At 41.5% G+C, this 21505-nt stretch overlaps 3 protein-coding genes across 5 annotated transcripts; 1 reads left to right on the top strand and 2 right to left on the bottom strand.

Moving 5' to 3' along the window:
• Window positions 1–2885: 2885 nt before the first annotated feature.
• On the bottom strand, window positions 2886–4657 carry LOC133791068 (uncharacterized). 3 transcript variants are annotated; one of them, XM_062228960.1, is made up of 3 exons: window positions 4146–4657; window positions 3896–4063; window positions 2886–3665 (listed from the first exon to the last, which is right to left on the bottom strand). In XM_062228960.1, the coding sequence occupies exons 1-3, from the start codon at window positions 4554–4556 to the stop codon at window positions 3426–3428; spliced, it is 819 nt and encodes a 272-aa protein (XP_062084944.1). In that variant the 5' UTR covers window positions 4557–4657; the 3' UTR covers window positions 2886–3425. The 3 variants fall into 3 exon arrangements, with proteins under 3 accessions (XP_062084944.1, XP_062084958.1, XP_062084950.1); XM_062228974.1 differs by having other exon boundaries at window positions 2886–3548; XM_062228966.1 differs by having other exon boundaries at window positions 2886–3626; window positions 4146–4640.
• Window positions 4658–4684: 27 nt separating this feature from the next.
• Window positions 4685–6042, top strand: LOC133791087 (peptidyl-prolyl cis-trans isomerase). The gene is made up of 5 exons (XM_062228981.1): window positions 4685–5084; window positions 5170–5258; window positions 5359–5413; window positions 5517–5602; window positions 5696–6042. Exons 1-5 carry the CDS (start codon window positions 4727–4729, stop codon window positions 5849–5851), a joined length of 744 nt encoding a protein of 247 aa, XP_062084965.1. The 5' UTR covers window positions 4685–4726; the 3' UTR covers window positions 5852–6042.
• On the bottom strand, window positions 5999–8074 carry LOC133791060 (uncharacterized protein C24B11.05). The gene is made up of 7 exons (XM_062228952.1): window positions 7765–8074; window positions 7592–7657; window positions 7412–7509; window positions 7151–7276; window positions 6785–7051; window positions 6621–6686; window positions 5999–6423 (listed from the first exon to the last, which is right to left on the bottom strand). Exons 1-7 carry the CDS (start codon window positions 7814–7816, stop codon window positions 6265–6267), a joined length of 834 nt encoding a protein of 277 aa, XP_062084936.1. The 5' UTR covers window positions 7817–8074; the 3' UTR covers window positions 5999–6264.
• Window positions 8075–21505: the final 13431 nt, after the last annotated feature.

The raw sequence follows: 21505 nt of genomic DNA, 5'->3' as shown, positions 1-21505 counted from the left end.
AAAGTTAAAAATTTAGTAATTTTACGTTGGACAGTTGAGAAATAGAAACTGTTGCATGGGTAATTTTTTTTTTTATTTCTTAAAAAAATAACATTTGATTTCATTTGGGGAATGATTGGTTGCTGTTGGAGTCAATAAATAAGCACTATCCCATCATCATGCTCATCAACGAAATTGGATGGAGCGGGACTCACTCCAATTCCATTATTATTATTATTATTTATTTTTTATTATTGTTTCTTTTTATTATTATTATTTGCACTTGCACTACCTAAAAAGTAGTAGTCATGGAAATGAATAGTACCAATACCAAAACCAAAACATTTAGAAAAAAAATAAAGAAATATGGGTCAAAAGTATTCCTCTTTTAAAATTGTAATTGCAACGATAAAATAGACATCTTTTTTGTTTCTTAGTTAAGAAACAAAATCTTTGTTTGTCTCCTTCCCCATTCCTCCTCAACTCAAACCCCCACACTACTCAAAAACAACTCTTCCTTCAAAGTTGCTCTCTTTATTCATGGATTCCTATTTTCTTTGATTTCTCCAGACCAAATAATGCATTGTTATTTCAAGAACATATATAAATATATATATTATATAGGCACAATTTTAGTGTTAGTGTTTATTCGATAAAGTAAAAGAAAAAGGAGAAATGGTGCCCAAAAAGACAAATGGAAGGCCAACTCCACAAGCACCCACCGGGCACTGCCCACTGGCTAGACAGTAGACACACTCCTCGGAGGCTCCAACCTCCAACTCCCACCTCCACCAGCACCACCACCCTCACCTCGTTGACCAACCAACTCCACTTGCTGTTATAATATATATACACAATTCCAAAAACTCCTTTTGTCCTCTTCCCATTTTCAATGCCGAATCATATATTAATAACAAGATTTAGATTTTAGATGTCTGGATTTGTGTGAACAGAATATTAGTTTAACAATAAACAAAACAAGAAAAGAGTAGTTGAAGTAGCAGAAGCGGTAATATTACTAGTGGGAATCTACCACCCAAGTCTACGCCCATGACACTATTTTATGAATTTGGGCGGTGGGTGCACTCATCACCCACATCTGGTTTTGTTCCATTAAATACTCCCAAACCAAACCATAATCATTATATACACACATCCACACCCACAGAAAAAACAAGTTCACATTTTTTAGGTGAAATACTCTCTTGCAAATTCCTTTCTAATATCAATACAGTCCCACTTCATTTGCTATCATCGGCATAAGCTGAAGAATACATATAATAGTCTCACCTCATAATATATCAAAACACCTTAAAACAAAATTTCATGTCATACTTGCTCTTCCGTTAAATGAGTAACATATATGATAGCTCATCAATAGGGAATGTCTCTAAATTGTCACACATGTTGAGTCAAATTTCATTTACATCTGTACTCCACCGTTTTCTATCACATAAAAATTCTTATGACCAACAATACTAACACATCAAGAGTGCTAACGGCTCCTCAAGGAAACTAAAAAAAAATGCCAACAAATGTCTTAAAAAAAAGTGATGATATGCAGAAACTAATACAGAGACCAATATTTTTGCTTCATAGATAACAAGAATGGTACTAGACAAGTGGTTAATAAGTTCGGTCATGAAGTCAAATAGGTTTCAACTCTGACCAACGCCATCACCTACTTCTTTTTCTATTGATGAAGCTGTGTGATGTACTCCAACTAGGGTCTTCAATTAGTAATAGAATAATAGGCAAAATCATAGATGAAATTGACAAATAGAAATAACTAGGCAGATCTGACATTTGATATTAAATGATAAAATGAGAAGAACACACGAGAACATGAGGGATAGAGACCTCAACTCTCCCAAGAGCTACTGCTCAATTCATTACAATCATCATGCCCTCTTCATTCTTCTTATCCTCCTATTCATTACCCTCACTACAATGACCCATATACCCCTTTTATTTCCTATAGTCTACCACTCCCGGGGTCTATCACTGTGTTAAGTTAATTGAATGCAGTGCACCCAAGACATTGAGTCACGAAGCAGGTACGCATCAAATTATCAATGATGGTTGGTACAGGTTCTCAGCCACTAATGACTCTTAACTTTGTGAGTTTGAGTTAGTTCTTATTGTCTCGTTTGTTAGGCTCCACTCTGCTTATGAGCACATCAATATGATCACTCCTGTCTATGTCTATACACATTCAAAGTCTCTTTTAATATTGTTTCTTCCAAATAGTAGGATTAATCTGATCACAGAAGATATCTCCTTTTTTTTTCTTCTTCTTATGCAGTGTAATTTAGTGATGATGCACTTGAAATTAAAACAAGACAAGTTATAAAAAAACTTGCAAAACATGTAATAATTATTTAAAAGACGCCATTCTTTCACCACAGTTACAAAATTAGGATGCATACACATAAATGTGTACATATCTACAAAAGTACGAAAACAAAATGAAAGGGGAAAATGAAAAGACGAATCAAAAGAGAGATATATAAACAAAAGAAGTAATACCAATGGAAGCAATCAAAATTCAAAACCAACCAAAAAAAAAGGGCATAAATAGAGATATTTCTTATCCTTTGACAATTATAACTTCATTAATTACAATTGTCAAATTATTTTATACTTGTCCTCCTGCTGTACCCTATAATATTTGAAAGGCAAAAGAAAGCAAATTGCTAGGTATGCTCCTCATGAGAAATCAAACATCGAATCTCAAGAGAGAAACCATGGCAATGGGACTGACTACTCATACCTGACTTGAGTATATTCAACAGAAGAAAATACAGCTAGGAAAATGTATGATAAACAAGGGGACAAGAATTTAAATTGTACCTATAAACCTGATCTTTAGTTAAAAACACCAAATGGGTTAAAACGAAATTAACTGAAAAGAAATTATAATTTTCTCCTCGTTTCTTTTTTTAGGTTCAGAATAGTAAGTATTTAAAGTATATTTGTATTAGGTGGAAAAATCCCAAAATGATATGGTGGAATGGCGTAGTTCTGGTCTGCCTTTTATCATAGGCCTAGTCCAGGATCTTAGCCATACTTATTCCAATAGTCATTTCTTTACAAATGTAACTAACAAGAGATGAATCAACTAACCTTTTCACTTCTCTCGGTTATATGAACAATTAAGTCATCCTGAGAATGTGGAGCCGTTGCAGTCTGCAGCTGACACCACCTTGACTCCTCAACTTAAGGACATTCCAATAACAGACGATGAGCACGCCCTTCTCAAAAGGAGAGGAGCATCATAAGCTGAAACCCAATTGGAGCTTCATTGCAAGCAGGATAATTTATGGACTCAACTAACATACATGAGAAAGATGCACATTATAATTTTGTTACTTGTTTTAGAACCCAGTAAACAATATTGTGATTGAGGGCATAGAAAACAATCAGAAATAGTACTGTAGATGACATCAAAGAGAGCGCATAGTCTTGCTAAATGCTTTCTCTGCTTCGTCTCTTATGCAGGCAAGGTTCACCTTTATCTCATTGGAAAGTCTGCCCTCAACCAGCTGTACAGGCAACCATAGCTTTGGCTGTACATCAACCAAATAAGAAAGAGTTGTATGCATTTCTTGGTCAGCCACAGAATCACCATCCCATCCACTATCAAGCTGCATCGCCATAAATTTAATGTGACATTTTTTATTACACTGAAACAGACAATAGTGTCTCCTTAATACCAAGCACTAGATAAAGCAACTACTCATTCACTACATAAAGCAACGAAAATTGTTTTGTGTTGGGCGTATGAGATTTGAGAAGGCATATTGTGATCCCCTTACAAGTTCTAACATCTAAGACACTAGTAAAGTTCCAACACTTAAGACACTAGTTTGAATGAATAGAAAAATTAGAAGAAAGTGAGGAATTTATATCATACTTGTAGAATTGACCATTTTCCTTGGAAGAGTTGAAAGTCTCCTTCTACCATGTTAAACTCAATCTCACGCTTCTGGGCAGAGGGAAGGATTTCAAGTGGTTTCTCATAACAGTCGACAACGCCTTTAGCATTGAATTTGAGGCCAAGGGCCAAGTTCTGCTGACCCACCTGAATAAAATGGAAGAGAGCAAAATGGGTTATAAGGATGGAACGAAGAAGAAGCAGTAGGTGTTAGGTGATAGAGTGAAACCTGAAAGAGTCGTGCATAATCAGGGCCCCTATCAAGCAACTGGCTAATAGCAAGACCGGGAATGAAATCGGCCAATCCCTCGTAATCAGTCAAGACATTCCACACGGCGAGGAGAGAAGCATTAATGGCGACGGAGGAGAGTATTCTGCGGGAGTTGTTGGGGAGCCTCTGGATATCTATGCAAACACCATCCTCCGATTCTGATTCCGATATGGATTGGGAACGGGAGGAGGAGGAACAGCGGAGTCGGAAGGAAGAAGAAGAAGCAGTAGAAGAGTGGTGAAGAAGAAAGAGAAAGGGCTTAGGATTGGAGAAGAGAAAAGAGGGCTTTCTTCGATGGAAGAAGAGGAGCGAAGGAGAAAGCGAGGTAGGGACTGTGAGAGTCAAAGTGGGAGTGGCGCGCATCTTCATCGTATATACTCTTACTACTGTATCTCTTGTCCATAAATTCTCATTGTTTTATAGGAACATACTCACACGCGTACCAGATACACACGTGTGACATCCCACCCTTAAATATAACTAAAAATCCCAATTTTGCCATATCCAAATTCCATTTTCTTACCTTCAAGTTCAAGACCATGGCTACTGCAGTGTCTGGAGTGTTAGTCCCTAGCTTCGGCACCAAAATCTCTTCTTCTACTCGTCCAGGAGTAATAGCCACGAGCCTCAAGCTCAACCCTTCTTCTTCTTCTCTAAAGCCAAGTGCCCTTGTCTTCTCTTCTTTCCCTAAAGCGAAAAGATTAACAACCACAACGCTGCGCCGCCGCAGCACCATCCGCAGCTCGGTGGAGCAGGAGCAACAGCTGCAAGCCAAAGTTACCTCCAAGTGCTTCTTCGAGGTCGATGTCGGCGGCGAGCCTCAGGGTCGCATTGTGCTCGGCTTGTTTGGAGATGTCGTCCCCAAAACCGTCGAAAATTTCCGTGCTTTGTGCACAGGTAAAAACCCAAACCTTTTCTTTTTTCCTTTTTTTAATAACAAATATTAATGCTTTCCTTATTCGATGGGTGGTTCACTTAACAGGAGAGAAAGGATATGGTTACAAAGGCTCCTCCTTTCACCGCATTATCAGAGATTTCATGATCCAAGGAGGGGACTTTACTGAAGGAAACGTATGTATATATCGACTTCCTCTCTTTTTTACTTTTCTTATTACTATTTATTGCTAAACAAACAAACATCTACTGATTCCACTCCTGTCCTCCTGTGCAGGGTACCGGTGGAAAAAGCATTTATGGTTCTAGCTTTAAAGATGAGAATTTTGACTGTGCGTCCTTGCTTACTTAATGCCTGTATTTTATTCTCGTTGTTATTATTATCACTTTCATTGTCCAATATCTATATTTATATATATGTATCTAAATGTGCAGTGAAACATGTGGGGCCTGGAGTGTTGAGCATGGCTAATGCTGGTCCTAATACCAATGGCAGCCAGTTCTTCATCTGCACAGTCAAGGTCCTATGATCCTATCCGACCCTTTTGCATTTTCTATCATATAATGCTTTTAATTACTTAATTGAGTGTTGTTGTTGACTTGTATATATATAGACTCCATGGTTGGACAATCGCCACGTTGTGTTTGGACAAGTTATCGAGGGAATGGATGTAGTTCGGAAACTTGAAGCCCAGGAGACTAGCAGATCAGATACCCCTCGTTCACCTTGCAGAATCATCAACTCTGGAGAGTTGCCTCTCGATGCTTGACTTGACTTACCTTTTTCTAATAATGTGGTTTCACTCTCAACTCTCCCCTCTTCTCTTTTTTTCAACTAATATCATTTTGCAATGTTGAATGAGGCAAAATCCCATGTGTAAGCTATAGAGAGATTGAGTAATGTAACTCGTGATGGATTGGATAGATATGAAAAGCAATAGACAGCTCCTTTCTATTGTCATTGTTTAGTTATATTACAAAAACAGTTCAACAACAATAGGCAGCTTCTTTCTATTGTCATTGTTTTGTTATATTACAAAACAGTTCAACAAAAGGATTCTGGAATCACTTTATTACAGTATTACTGGCACCTAATGACTTTTTCAAGACTTTGTTTCTATCACAACATGATTTTGGTATCTATAGGACTTTGGACTTAACAGACTTAGTAGTAGCTCAATGCTCATGCAACTACGGTTTCCACCGCAGATGACTGGATCAATAGCTCCAGTGGTAGTTGTTTCCCCACTTCACCTTCCCATATTTCAGGTAGTGCTTCTTTGATGTTGTGGATGCTCCCCAAGGCATGATCTGCACCAGGCACCAGTACTGAGCTTCCAACCTGCCATCATCAACATTCACAAATTAATTATTAATCTTCTTCTTGTCAAGACACTAAATACTGTGTCTAGCTTCTTCTGGGTCACCAACAGCCCTGATATGTTTTGAAGACCTCTTACATGCTCATGTGGCAAAACAGATTAAACAAATGAAAATTACTGACTGGAAATGGACCAGATTCCATTTAGATTTTCTTACGATAACAGTTTGAAGTCCCGCTGCTTTTCCACTGGCAATGTTTCGAGCACTATCATCAAAGAAAAGCTGAAAATGGAAGTAAAATTTGTATAACTATCTGTTGTTTTCAATCAAGGGAAGAGGAAATCACAGAACTGAAGAGCCGAAGTGGGGTTCTATCTTACTGTTTTCTTGGGGTCAACACATGCAATCCGAATAGCGGCTTCCATTGCCTCAAGAGAGGGTTTACAGAGGATTTTGGAGTTGGAAGTTTGACTCTTAGTCTCATGTAAACCGTTGGAATGACCCTCTGGTGAAGCAGCAGCGATGGAGTCAAGGGGTTCAGGAGGAGGGTTAAGAGTTTCAAAGCATATGATGCCTTCAAAGCAGTCTTCCAACCCCAACCTGTTCAAAACTTGAGCTGCATGGGCTTTGTCAGCGTTCGTGAAGATCTGAAAACATAAAAATTCCTCTTAGAAATTGCCACACCCCATATTTTGTATACAAATCAGAATTCTCAAGAAAATCTTAAACTACTAAGTATCACATACTAGTTTCCGCTGTGGCATGGACAGTAGAAGGTTTCTCAACACCGGGTCAGGCTTCAGTGCATCATAGGGTAATTTTCCATGGACATGAGCATGAAATTCATCGTTGTCAAACTCATAACCGAGTTCCTGAATGAAATAGATTATTTGTTTAGGGGGGATAACAAGGAGAAAGAAAGGTGGTCTTGGATAAGATCAAGTGATCAATTAGTATATAAAAAAAGGGTCAAGTTTTAAGGAGGTTTAGTTAGCTTTGTATATTACCTTAAGACCGGCCATGGTTGTCCCACACTCCCTGTATAACTGGAGGCACATCGTAGGTACTTGAGTTTCTTCAATATGCAAGAATTGCAACATGAACTCTACAAAACGAAAAATGGAATAAGGGCTCATATATCCTTATGATCATCACTCTCAATCTCATAATTGTTTAGAAAGCCATACCTTCAATGTTCTTGCGGCATGCCAAGTTGAGTCCTAAGCTCAATGGGTAGAGGGTATCATCCATATCTGCATGCACACACAATAAGGTTAAGGATGATCAGCATGCACAGTTCAAATTAAGCTGCCTTGCTTTTTTGCTCTTATATATGCAGCAACATTTTATCATGTCTTACCAAAAAGCAAGCACTCGTATTTGGCATCATTGGAACTCCCAACAACATCCATCTTCAAAGATATCCGAAGAAGGTAATACTATTACCAAGAGTTAGAAAAGTGAGTACATAAAAGAAAGAAAGAAGAACTAAGAGTGCATTTCAACATATTAGGAGAATGCCTTGAAAGGGCCCGGTGGAGAATGAATTGAGAGTAGCTTTGAGGGGTCTCTATATATAGAAGTAGAAGTAGAGAGAGACCTGTCACATTGGATTTTGGAATGTGCGGCATGATGCTTGCAGGGGCATGTGTCTGAGTCTGGGCTGGTCAGCAAATGACCCACTGTGCATGTTCATTGTTTATAATCTTTATTTATTAATTAAAGTTTTTTTAAATTGTTAAAGTTATCTTTTTCATTCATGGAAACTCACTCTTCTCATAATTGCAGTAGCTTTATAAATAATGGATCTCTGATCAGATCCCACCAATATGGATGGATGACTTGTATAATATTAGGTCTGGGTATGGGCAACATAGCACACAGAACATAACAAATTAAGAATATTTATTATCTTTATTATTAGTAAGCTTGATTTCAGGTACAACTGAAACAGAAAACGAATCTAGAATCCAACAATGTACAAGTAACAATATCACAAGATTTGGATATGATATGAAGACTAATATTCCTATTCCGATACTTATTCCTATTCTATTCTGAAGCTGATATATATCAACATGGTTTCAAAATGCATCAACAAGAGTTTTGTTGGAATAAGAACAGTAACAATAATCTTATTAGAATAGACCAAATGGGGAAACGAAGGATCTATGGCAACAGGAATCAGATGCTGGCTGCTTCTGCCCCTTATCCTTTCCTTTGTGTTAAGATTAAACCATCAAGGTAACTCTTTGTTGAGGAACAGGAATATTTAATATTTCTTTGTCACCACTTTGTTTAAGTGGACTTATGTTAGAAGGCATCTTAACTGAGGTATTTCAAAAATTGGCATTTTCTGGTCGATTCTCATCTTTGATCTTAAGCTACCCAAAGTATGTTATATATGGTTGAATTTAAAGTCCGATCTCAACTATGATGATTTAAGGAGTGGTATTAGACACTCTAAACCATATATATAATGCCAACTCATATAGTGTTCAATATCTTAAAATGCTTAAATCAACACTCATTCAAGAAAATAAAGTAATTAAGAGTGGGATCTAATAATCAAAATCTAGTATTACTCTTTTCACTAAGAAAATACAGTGAAATTTTCCTAAACTAAGAGATATATTACATAAAGTATTGTTGTCCATGTAGCCATATTTTTGTACAATTTTATAAATAACGACAATACTTGAGTATTCCCTAAAAAAACATTCAAGTGAAATAACACACCAGAATCTAACGTGGTTTGGTTGAGTTGAATATCAACTTTATTTGTGAGGAACACCAAATTGTGATTGTGGCCGAATATTTACAGAGATTGGGTATATAGTGTTTTATTAGTTATAGAATCTTTAATTATTTGAATTAGACAAATATATATAACTTGATATGGTGGGGAATACAAAATATGGAGGATATGATATATAACAAGATATGAATAGTAATTATTTTTTATTTTTTAAGCTTATTCATTTGGCTGTCATCACTTATTCAGTTTCTGCACATATTAGGATTGTTTAGGTAATCTCAATCTCATTTTTTTTTCCTTAGTGAGTACATTTTTAGGAATTATGTGACGTTTAGAAAGAATTTTTTTTTAACAATTCTTCATTATTTTGAAATTAAAGTATTTAATGATATTCTCTTTGAATTTGGCTTGACAGTGAAGTTAAGGGGTTGGCAATGAAATTGGTAGAATTGAATTAATATACTATTTTGACTTTGATGTTAACTACATTTGAAGTATATATTCTCATGATGACATAAATTATGGAGAACTTATTTTTGCTTATTTGTTATATTGGAATTTGAATTACTAGCCACCATTAATAGTTTGAGATTTTAAGATATGAGTATGATTATAGTATACAGACATACATAATTGTTTACAAGTGGTTCAGCTTAATTAATTTTTTAATAATTTTTGTTACAAGTAATTTGTGTTCTAGTTTGTAGGGTCGGTTGGCCCAACTTTGTAACTTTGGCTTTTGAGTCTTGTATAAGCTCTCTCCCACAAGGCTATGGCATGTGGGTTTTGATTTAATTTTTAGCTTTGTAAAAATCAATTCTCAAAAAGACTGATCAGACTAATTTTTTCTAAAAATATTTGTTAGAGTAAAAGATACCCAACTATTGTTAAAAGTGATTTTAGCACTTCATAAGTCATGAAGTGGCTTTTAAGAGGTCAGCCAACCAACCCCTATATATTTGTGGCTTTGTCTCAAAGTGTTTTTCTAAGATAAAAACTCAAATGAAAAAAATATCACCTCATATTTAGGTAAAATTTATGAGAGAAAATATTGGAGAAAAAATAGAGAAAAATATATTCCACAATTTAATAAGAGATTTTTTTTAATATTTTCTTTTTTTTTTTTGTAGATATTTACATATGTTGTAAATTTTAAAAAATTATATGTTACACCCAGATTTCGAGACCCGAGATTATGACCTCGAAAGCTGGACTCGTCAAATGTGAGCTCGAGATATCTAAAACGCATGTTCGTGGCCCAGATGTCAAACCCTCGATCAAGGTGGCAACCTCGAATACATTTAACCTCGAAGTTCTTTATGAGCTCGAAAGAATTTAGCTCAGGGTATATCCGTTGTCGGGTGTTTTCGGATCAAGTAGACCGAGCTTAGCAGGAGTACAAGCTCGGAATGTAACAGCCTCGCTGGTATCTACCCCGCTCCGAGCTGGTCTTGGAGTAAGGCGGCTAGTTCGTAACTTATCTATAAACCTGGACCGACATGATGTTGATTGCTGACCTCGAAAGATTTAGTGGGTCATCTGATGTAACGCATTCCATACATTTAAAGATATTTATTGTTGTAACATCCCAACATTAAAGGGATATTAACAAGTCTGTTATTCGCCCCTGGTTTTCAGGGGACGTTTCCTTGTATATAGGAGTTACAATATTTAATATCATTATTTTAATTAATAAGCAGAAGTATCTTCCCGAAATATGTGGGAATGAACTCTGAAAACTCTCTATAAATAGAGAGTTCATGAACATTTGTAAAGGATGGATCTTTGGATATACGGAGAGAAATTCTGGAGAATTCATCCCTGAAGGATTTCCAGAAAACTCCAAGTCTTAATAAAATAGACTCGTGGACTAGGCAGAGTTAACTATTGAACCACGTAAAATTCTTGTTGTTTTGCCATCTTATTTATTTGCGCCATAGTCCTTATTGTTTAATTGCTCTACATTTTAAGTTGACGAAAAACGGCGTCAACATTTTGGTGCTTTCATTGAGAGCCTTAAGCAGTACAATCCCTGATTAGCTATGGCCGAAAATGATCAGAATGTTCCTGAAGAAAACTATCCACGACGCCCTGGGAAGCAGCCAATGATGAATCCAGAACCAAAAGAAAGAAGTGAGTCCTCCGATTCTCGAGGACCTCCGACACCTCCGGCTCCCAGGGACGATGAGGACATGTATTATAATCCCGAGCGGTATGTCCCCATTGTGGAACTCGAAAATCGACAGTTAAGAAAACAGTTGGTTGAGGCCAAAAAGCAGAATGAGGAGCTGGCCAGGTTAGCTGCGGAGGCACAGGCTGCTCAACCTCAACCTCCGCCTGAGAACCAAGCCCCACCTCCGCGGGACGTTCATGTTCCTCCCCGCAGGCCTCGTGGGCGCCCTCGCAAAAACGCTGCCACAAGAAGAACGGAGCAACCTCTGCCACCGGCAGAGCAACCTGCTCTCTCGAGGCCCTGAAGAAACACCCGGGCTAGAGCTCTGGTTAACTCAACTGCTGAGTTACCAGCTGAAACTGGGAATAACCGATCCCCTACAGAGGCTCGGACTCAAAATCATGGTAACATGCAGAATGTTACCGAGCCGGCACAGGCGAACTCGGGACCATCCAGACCCCGAAATGGGTGGCAGCCACTGTCACCCATACGGTTCCCTCCATCGCCAATAAGATATCCCTCACCACCTCTGAGGAACACACAACCGACTCAGGGTGATAGGGAAAGGCGGGCTGGACGAAAGCAGGGGAATGAAGAAGCGACTAGAGAATGGAGAGGCCCTCAGCCTGCGAGAAGCCAAATGTCTCGGTCTCGCACTACAGAGACAAGGCAGCCTAAAAGGAATCCATCTCGAAACAATCATGCGACGAGCCTCGCCAGTGACGACTCAAGGGACACCAGATCAGTCAATATGTATGATCAAGGACGTAGAAATACTGGAAGCCAAAGGAACCACCCTGACCTGCGGGAACACCTGAATCAAAATCAGGGTAGTGGTAATCCCTCGAACCCAGATCTGAGAGATCGCCTAAACGGGCGCAAGGATCCCCTGCGAAGGCGCGAGCCTGGAATTGTGATCAATGATAACCAATTTCAAGGGAGACCCCCTGTGGACCCAGTTCAGGATAGAATTGACCAACTGGAAAGAGCATTTAGGCTCTTACAGAATGAGCAAGGTCGGAATCGAGACGAAGATTCTGATGAGGAGCTCGAGCTATTTGCTCCCCACATTTCCAACACTCCGTTTCCTCAAGGGTTTTAGATTCCTCATGTCCCACCTTTTGAAGGGAAATCCGACCCGTATAGTCATTTGAGTACATTTAACACTATAATGAGAGCAAGTAATGTGGGTTACGAGCTCAGATGCATGTTATTTCCAGCATCGCTTACAGGACCAGCAAAAAACTGGTTTGAAAAATATAAGAGACATTCAATCACTTATTGGGATCAGTTGTCGAAAGATTTCAAGAAGCATTTTAGAGCCATGACCGGGTTAAGACCCGAGGCATCGACCCTGACCAATGTCTGGCAACAACCAAATGAAACGTTAAAGAGCTACCTTACAAGATTCAATCTGGAAGTCGCTCGAGCTCGGGATGTAGACGACAGCGGTCATTTAATGGTCGTCCAAGCTGGGGTAATGCCGGGAAGTCCCCTCTGGGATGATATGCAGAGGAAGCCTGTGAGGTCCTTAACCGAGTTTAATCGACGAGCTCAGAGGTTTGTCAATGTAGAAGAGGCGAGGTAAACGCTGAATATGACCTCTCAGTCCATAACTACAACGATAAACGTAAACTCTGCCTCGACCTCGGCTGACCCATCAGCCTCGAAACCCCCTATAGAAAACCCTTCCAAAAGAAAGAAGAATGAAGGAAGTAACCCCGAGGCAGAGGGGGGAAATAAGAAGAAAGGGGAAATATACTTCTCCGTGTACAAGGTATACACCGAGCTCAACGAGTCTCGGGAGAATATTTACCTAGCTAATGAAAACCAGGTCCCCTTCAGGCATCCCGACCCCATGAGAAATCAAAAGTCCAAGAGAGACTCCAGTAAATACTATCGATTTCACAAAGATACTGGGCACACTACTGATGAATGCAGGCAACTGAAGGACGAGATCGAAGGACTGATCTCGAGAGGATACTTCAGGCAGTATGTCAGGAACCAGAACAATAATTAGGCTTCTACCAGCCAGAGGACAGCTGCGCTGCCGCCTGCTCAAAACAACAATTCCAGAGCTAGGGAAGAAGAGGGACCCCCTCCGATTGATGGAGAAGATGTGGTAACCATCTCGGGTGGGCCTCACCTCGCAGGATCGGGCAAAAACGCCCAGAAGCAGTACGTGAACGAGCTGAAAACTGGGGATGGGTCCCCTTATGAACCCGAACCCAGAGCTCCAAAGTTCCAAAAGGTTGAATCTCAGCCTATAACCTTTACTGAGGACGATGCATCCTATTTTCAGTTTCCTCACAATGACCCACTAGTCATCACTCTCCAGCTCGCGAACAAGAGGGTTCACCGAGTCCTCATTGATAATGGGAGCTCAGTGAACATTCTCTATAAGGCCACCTTAGAAAAGATGGGACTCGCGCTTCGTGACCTAAAAGCTTTTGCAACGACACTGTACGGTTTTTCAGGAGAGGGGATTGCCTGTATGGGGTCCATTGAACTCCCTGTGACCTTGGGAGACTACCTAGTCTCAACAACCAAGATGATGGAGTTTGTAATAGTGGACCTGCCATCGGCCTACAACGTGCTGCTCGGGAGACCCGCCCTAGTAGGGCTGGGGGCAGTCTCGTCTGTAAGGCATTTGGCCATCAAGTTCCCGACTTCTAGTGGCATCGGGACGCTGAAGGGAGACCCGTTGGCCGGAAGGGAATGCTATAACATTTCCATAAAAGGAAAGAAGCAGGCGAGCGCACAAGCGCTCGTCGTTATTCAGACTAAGGATGGGACAGTCTTGGAGATAGATGAAGAAATCGATCCAAGAGTGGAGGAAAGAGCTGATCTCGAACCATTGGAAGAGCTCGAAGAATCAGACCCCCCGAAAACGGTAAAGGTCGGGAAAAATCTCCACGAAGAAACCAAATAGCAATTAATTTGCTTTTTAAAGAAGAACCAGGATGTCTTCGCATGGTCACATTTGTACATGATAGGGATAAGTCCAAATGTAGTGAGCCACGCGTTAAATATTGACAAAAGCTTCCCACCGAAGCAGCAAAAGCGAAGATAACTGGATGACGATAGGAAAAAGGCCCTTAAAGAGGAAGTCGACAGGTTAAAAGCAAACTGATTCATCAGAGATGCTTTTTACCCCGATTGGGTAGCCAACCCAGTGCTGGTCCCGAAGCCTAACGGGACGTGGCGAACCTGTATTGACTACTCGGACCTCAATAAGGCCTGTCCTAAAGACTGCTTCCCTTTACCGCGGATCGATCAGCTCGTGGATGCCACGGCAGGGCATGGACTTATCTCGTTCATGGATGCCTATTCTGGATATAACCAGATTGCCATGCATGCCCCGGACCAAGAGCATACGAGCTTCATAACTGACAAAGGGCTATATTGTTATAACGTCATGCCATTCGAGCTCAAAAATGCTGGAGCCACTTACCAGCGGCTCGTGAACATGATGTTCTCCGAACAAATAGGGAATAACATGGAAGTTTATGTTGACGATATGTTAGTTAAATCTCAACTTAACAATAACCATGTTGATGACCTCGAAGAATGCTTTGCCGTGTTACGGAGATATAACATGAAACTTAACCCTCAGAAGTGCTCTTTTGGAGTATCTTTAGGAAAATTCCTGGGTTTCATTGTAAATGCTCGAGGAATAGAAGCTAATCCAGATAAAATCCAGGCTCTGATCGACATGCCTTTACCTCGGAAACATGTCCAAAGTTTGACTGGCAGGATGGCGACATTAAGTAGGTTCATCTCAAAATCTATAGACCATTGTCTTCCATTTTTCAACCTTTTGAGGGGAGGCAAGAAATTCTAATGGATGGAGGAGTGCGAGTTGGCCTTTCAAGAGCTCAAGAAGCACCTCGCAGAACCCCCCATCTTGTCAAAACCCATTACGGGAGAAGTGTTGTACCTGTACCTTGCTACGACTGAGCACGCCATAAGCGCGGTACTTGTGCGGGAAGAAGAAAAAGTGCAAAGGCCCGTGTATTACGTCAGTAAAAGATTACTGGGGGCAGAATCAAGATATCCCTTGATGGAAAAATTAGCCCTCATTCTAATTCACTCATCTCGAAAGCTTCGGACTTATTTTTAGGCGCACCCCATCCATGTACTTACTAATCAACCACTAAGATAAGTCTTGTCCAATCCAGAAGCTTCAGGTCAACTTCTTAAATGGGTCGTTGAACTCGGACAATTCGAGATCACCTATCATCCAAGGACGACCATTAGGGGACAAGCCCTGGCATACTTCATAGTGGAGTGTGCGGGCATGGCCAACGAAGAAGTTATAACCCCGGCCCACGGGCTGTGGAAACTTTATGTTGACGGGTCTTCCAATGAAAATGGATCGGGGGTAGGAGTAATCTTGATCACCCCTGCAAGAAGCCGATTTCACTCTGCCTTAAGATTTGACTTCGACGCATCGAATAACGAGGCCAAGTACGAGGCTCTACTGGTGGGACTTTGCATAGCCAAGGAGCTCAAAGCCAAAGCAATACATTGCTATAGTGACTCCCAGCTGGTGGTTGACCAAATTTTGGGAGAGTACCAGGCTCGTGGTACGAGAATGGCGGCATATTTAGAAAAGTCAAAATCGGCATTGGAGCATTTCGAGTTCTATGCAATAGATCAGGTCCCCCGAGAACAAAACTCGAACGCAGACACCTTAGCTAGGCTCGCTACCTCTACTGAGAATGACGAACTGAATGTCGTGCCAATCGAACATCTCGCGACACCTAGTATTAACAAGCCATAACAAGAGGATGTTTGTGTGATCAATTCTGAGCCAACCTAGATGACTCCGATAGTTAAGTACCTCGAGACCGGCGTTCTCCCGGAAGAACGGGCCAAGGCTCGAAAGTTGATATACCAAATCCCTAGGTATACCATTGTAGATGGAAAGCTGTATAGGAGAGGATATTCCATGCTGCTACTCCGATGCGTGACCCCACCCGAAGCTAAGAAAATCATGGAAGAAATTCATGAAGGGTTCTATGGAGACCATACTGGGGGGCATAGCCTGTCCAAGAAGATCATATGTCAGGGATACTTCTAGCCTACCATCAAATCAGACTCGTTCGACTACGTCAAAAGGTGTGATAAGTGCCAATGGTTCGCCACAATCCTCGAGCTCCACCATCCGAGCTAACTATGATGACCTCCCCGTGGCCATTTGCGGTCTGGGGAATCGATCTCATAGGCTCCCTTCCGACTGGAAAGGGCGGAGTAAAATACGCAGTGGTCGCTGTAGATTACTTCACAAAGTGGACTGAATCCGAACCTTTGGCAGTGATAACCTCGAAGAAAGTCCTTGACTTCGTGGTAAAGAACATCATATGCCAATATGGGATGCCAAGGAAGATTGTATCCGATAATGGTACCCAGTTTGACAGCGATCTGTTTACCAACTTTTGCGATAAAAATGGGATAATAAAGAGCTTCTCATCAGTGGCCCATCCCCAGGCGAATGGCCAGGTCGAAGCTATAAATAAGACCCTAAAGAGTTCGATAAAGAAAAAGTTGGAAGAAGCTAAAGGAAGATGGCCCGAAGAATTGCCTCAAGTCCTATGGGCATATAGGACCACGGCCCGTACATCAACAGGACATACCCCGTTCTCTCTGGCATACGGTTGCGAGGCTATGTTGCCAATCGAGGTCGAGATTCCCATAATTCGAGCCCTTGCTTATGATCAAACCTTGAACCACTCTCAGCTTGAAGAAACTCTGGACCTGATCGAAGAAAGAAGGAACGAAGCTCAATTAAAAAATGTTGCATACCAACAGCGAGCTACCCGATACTTCAACAAAAGAGTTCGAGATAGAAAATTTGACGTAGGAGATTTGGTGCTGAGGCGTGTATTCTTGGCAATGCAGGATCCAGCAGCTGGTGTGCTCAGGCCAAACTGGGAGGGACCTTATCAGATAGAATCAGTCATCCGACCTGGCGTGTACAAGTTGGCGAGATTGGATGGAAGTCTGGTACCACGGGCATGGAATGGCGAGCACCTACGACCTTACTATCAATAGTGTAGGAAGGATGTCGCCTATAACCATGCTTGTTTGTCTGTATTGTTTTCCATTTTTGGATTTATCAAATAAAGTTTGATTTCGTTTTAATATGCTGTATTTTTTGCAATCTCTCTTAATTTAATAACCCATGGTCACATTCATAGGATATTAAGGGGGCATTAGTGGTACTTATACCATCAGCTTGAAAAAAATAAAAAAGCATAGATAAAAAAAAAAGTATACAAGCGTTTGGACATAACCAAATGCGCGAGCTAAGATAGTTTGGATATAACCAAACTATCGAAAACATACAAGTGTTTGGATATAACCAAATGCACGAGTTAAGATAGTTTGGATATAACCAAACTATTGTAAACATACAAGTGTTTGGACGTAACCAAATGCGCGAGATAAGAAAGTTTGAACATAATCAAATTATCAAGAGATAAAAATATAAGTGTATGGATTACAAACCTAACACGACCTTAATAGGTTTGGAACAAACCAGCTAAACTAATTGACAGTAAGTTGGAGCATAGCCCACTTCGTGTTAAGTCGAGATCGAGGCTGGAGTATCTTGCAAAACAATAGTTTCGACCTCATAACTTCGGAGAGATAACCGAGGACGAGAAAAGTTAACTAAAAAAGTAAGATACAACTAAACCATCTGCATTACACGCCATTTAAGTAATTTCGGGTGCATGGTAAAAGTAATATCCGACCTTGACAAATAACGATATTGGAAGCGGATAATTCGAGCAAATTGTGCATGAATGCATTGAACCTCGAGCTTAAATCCAAATTATGTTTGTATGAGTAAACAGGCATATATGATACTTTTATTTAAATTATGCAAAATATTTTGACCCAAGAAATGTAAAGCAAATGTATTAAAGTAAATTCAAAAAAGTGATGTCTCAAATATCATAAAGGACAGGTCTTTCACGAGCTGTAAAATTTCCTTGGCCCTATGGGCATAAATAAAAAAAATGGGCTATTACAAAAGATTCAGAGGGACACAGCCCCGAGGCAAGAATTAAGAAGGAGGAACATTCTCCTTGGCCTTCTCAGCATCTTCCTTGGCCTTCTCGGCATCAGCGTCCCCCCCGACTCTCTCCGCCTCATCTCGAGCAGTCTCCTCATCATCTAGCCGAGCCTGCCATTGGGCCACGAGCTTCGCTTCAAGAGGACCTAAGAAGCTGGTGTCGAGGTCGACATTGTTGGCCCAGATTCTGTACATGGCCGTGTCGACTGCCCGGTCCTTCTTCTCCTTAAACTATTCAAGAAGACGAGTCTTTTCACCCTCCATGATCTCGAAAGTGACGACCTTCTCTTCTTCAAGCTTGGCATTGGTCTCCTTGACCCGAGCATTCTCCTTTTCAAGCTCCGCGAGCCGGGCATTCAGCTTTTCAAGCTCGGAAGACTTAGCCTTTAGCTCCTCAGCTCCTGCCTCCACCTTAGCTTTTGTTGCCTTGAGCTCGTCATTCAGTTTGAGCTGAAGGTCCTTCGCCTCCTAAGCAAGGGACATGCTCGAGTGGATCTCGTTGTTCAGCTTATAGTTGAGCTGGGCAGAGACAGCAAGAGCCTGGCATATAAAGAAATCAAATTAGCATATGGACCAAGTGTAAATACAGCTAATAGCGAGAAAATAAAGGTTACCGCAGCAGTAAGCTTGACACTCTTCTCGTAAAGTGTATTGCAGTCTCGAGCGTTGTTCAAAAACTGCCAATGAGGGGCGTCAAAGCCACTAAAGCTCTGGCCCACTCGAGACAGAATGTCCGAGCCAAGTGTATCCCCATGGGATCCGGCAACATTGTCAATTACATACTCATCGACGTGAGTAGAAACCGATAACCTGCATGTTGTGGAAACTGAGGGTTTTTTCGGAGGTGGGCCGAGTGTTGGGTGAACCATGATTGGAGGGGGTTGGAGCTCAACCGTAGTGGACGCTTCGACCTGATGAGTCGGCTCCACAGCCGGGCTCATAGCAGCTGGAACTGGTGGAGGAGGTGTCCTCTCAGTCCCCTTGAGGACCTTGACGGGTCGCTCAGACTTCCGCGAGCCCCTCGGGCACTTACTTCTCTTGGCCCCGCCACTCTCAAGGATGTTGTCAAGGTCGGAGTCCATCTCGCCTGCACATTTACACCACATTATGATTTATTCCAAAAACAAAATAATTTAACATGATACGAACAGAAGGGATGAGAAGACAAGTGGAGAGAAACCTAACTGGAACTCTCCCCCGAGCTTGTGCTCGGCGACCACGAAATTCCCCCATCTTCAGAAGAGGCGGAGGGGAGTACCTTCCCTATAGGTGGATGTCAACCTCGAAAGGTCCCTATAGTCGTTATTCCCGTATTGGACGGCTATTCTGTTCCATACCTCGTTCAGGCTATACATGGTGTCGTATTTCCCGAGCCAGCTATCGAACCTATGTACCCTCTCATCTACCCAAGACCATACATAAAAATGGTTCATATCGTCCTTACACAATACTAATCTATCTGGCTTATGTTTTAGTAGTGAGGGAGACCACAAATCCGAGCTAAGGATGACTGTACCTTGTTCATCCGAGCCCGAGCTCAAGGCCTCATCGTTGGCCTCGTTCCCCGATTGTGGACTCCTTTGACGTTGAGCCAGAGATGGAGGCCTCGCATCTCTCCTTGTGGGGAGGTTGCCGGTCGGTTAAGGCACGAGGTCCCACTGGTCGTACTTCTTGTTGGACCAGTCAGATATAGACTGATCCTCCTCTAAGAGCCCGCATGCCCAGAGCTTGCCTTCGTGTAGGAGGTAGGAGAGGGATCTCATGCCATAGGGAAGTTGGAGCAGAGTTTATTTGTGCTCCCTCATCTCCTTGGTGGGGTGGGGCGATGGTAGTTGGCTAGAAGATAAAACACATTTCAACTAAGCACAAGCCTAAAACAAAGTTCGAGCACAGAATAAAGGGAAGTTGCGATACTTACGAATCCGTCTGAAAGAGTAGAATCGAGACGGGGCTAGGCCATCTGTCTAGAAGAAGGTCTTCTTGAAATCAGGAGGGTGGTTGGGAAGATCTTCAAACATCTTCTTCTCCTTGGGATAGCTCGAGAGATAGTAGAAGCCATCTCCTCCCCGAGCTCGGGAGGGATTGCTTTTCAGGCAAAAGAGATATAAGATCTCTTCAGGCGAAGGTCCTTTCCACTTCAACTCGTGGTAAAGCGACCTTAGGGCAGACAGAACCCTATAAGAATTGGTGTTGAGTTGGAAGGGAGCCAACCCAACAAAGTCTGTGAAGTCCTTGAAAAAGACTTCAAGGGCAGAATCGCCCCTGCCTTCATATGCTCCTGGCTCCAAGCTGCGTATCTCAGCTTTCTGTCAAGATTTCCATCTCCTGGAGTGCGGCAACTCCGCTCGTGGGAGGTCGGAGCTCGACACCTCAACGAGTCCGATAGTCCTATTCCGTGAAAGGCCAGAATATCAGCTATCTGACCTAACGATGTAACCGAGCTCCAGTAATGATCGGCCTTGAAGAATTCTCTCCTCGGCTGCGAGGTAGAGGGTTCCCCCATCAGCGAAAATTGAAGATCACCCAGCTTGAAGGTGATTGTCACTTTGAGCTTAGGGTTGAGGGGAATCGGTCTAAGCTCGGTGTCCGGATCCGGATAAAGGGCGACTCTTAGTCTTTTTCTCTTCCCTTCTTCGACCTTGTCTATCTGACGTCGGAAATGATCTCGAATCTCCTCTTGCTCATGCCTCAATTCTTGCTCCCGAATTAAGCGTTGGTTCCGAGTAAAAGGAGATTATGGGTTCGAAGTTACTGGTGAGTAAGGAATCGCGAGCTTTGACCCCCACCACTTTCCCGAATTCTGCAGCATCTAACAAGAAAGCAAAAGGGTGAGGGCCAAGCGAACAAGAAATAAAGAGAAAAAAAGAACCTAAGCTCGAATGATTGAAGCTACAAGGCAAGCTCAATCCAAAGGATGAGGCCAATCTCAGAGCGTGTATTTCACCGAAAGGAAGGAAGGTGGATATGTTATGGGAAATCCCGAAGTATTAGGGAAAAAAGGTGGCAGTTGTTTAAAAGGCGATATTTTTGGGAATCATGCATTCCTTAAAAAAAAAAAAACTGATTTTGTACCTGATATCTTGGTG

The sequence above is a fragment of the Humulus lupulus genome, chromosome 1 (genome assembly GCF_963169125.1).
Source record: "Humulus lupulus chromosome 1, drHumLupu1.1, whole genome shotgun sequence".
Classification (NCBI taxonomy): Eukaryota; Viridiplantae; Streptophyta; class Magnoliopsida; order Rosales; family Cannabaceae; genus Humulus; species Humulus lupulus.
This window is presented reverse-complemented; position numbering and strand designations above follow the sequence as displayed.

What these genes read in the sequence shown, in the direction of transcription:
- LOC133791087 (XM_062228981.1), top strand. Translation starts at nt 4,727, where the DNA reads ATGGCTACTGCAGTGTCTGGAGTGTTAGTCCCTAGCTTCGGCACCAAA. An exon ending in GGGACTTTACTGAAGGAAAC is followed by an intron (nt 5,259 to 5,358) that starts GTATGTATATAT and finishes CCTCCTGTGCAG; the next exon opens with GGTACCGGTGGAAAAAGCAT. An exon ending in TCTTCATCTGCACAGTCAAG is followed by an intron (nt 5,603 to 5,695) that starts GTCCTATGATCC and finishes GTATATATATAG; the next exon opens with ACTCCATGGTTGGACAATCG.
- LOC133791068 (XM_062228960.1), bottom strand. Translation starts at nt 4,556, where the DNA reads ATGAAGATGCGCGCCACTCCCACTTTGACTCTCACAGTCCCTACCTCG. An exon ending in ATTATGCACGACTCTTTCAG is followed by an intron (nt 4,064 to 4,145) that starts GTTTCACTCTAT and finishes CATTTTATTCAG; the next exon opens with GTGGGTCAGCAGAACTTGGC. An exon ending in GAAAATGGTCAATTCTACAA is followed by an intron (nt 3,666 to 3,895) that starts GTATGATATAAA and finishes TGTCTGTTTCAG; the next exon opens with TGTAATAAAAAATGTCACAT.
- LOC133791060 (XM_062228952.1), bottom strand. Translation starts at nt 7,816, where the DNA reads ATGGATGTTGTTGGGAGTTCCAATGATGCCAAATACGAGTGCTTGCTT. An exon ending in CAACCATGGCCGGTCTTAAG is followed by an intron (nt 7,277 to 7,411) that starts GTAATATACAAA and finishes TATTTCATTCAG; the next exon opens with GAACTCGGTTATGAGTTTGA. An exon ending in GTGTTGACCCCAAGAAAACA is followed by an intron (nt 6,687 to 6,784) that starts GTAAGATAGAAC and finishes TTCCATTTTCAG; the next exon opens with CTTTTCTTTGATGATAGTGC.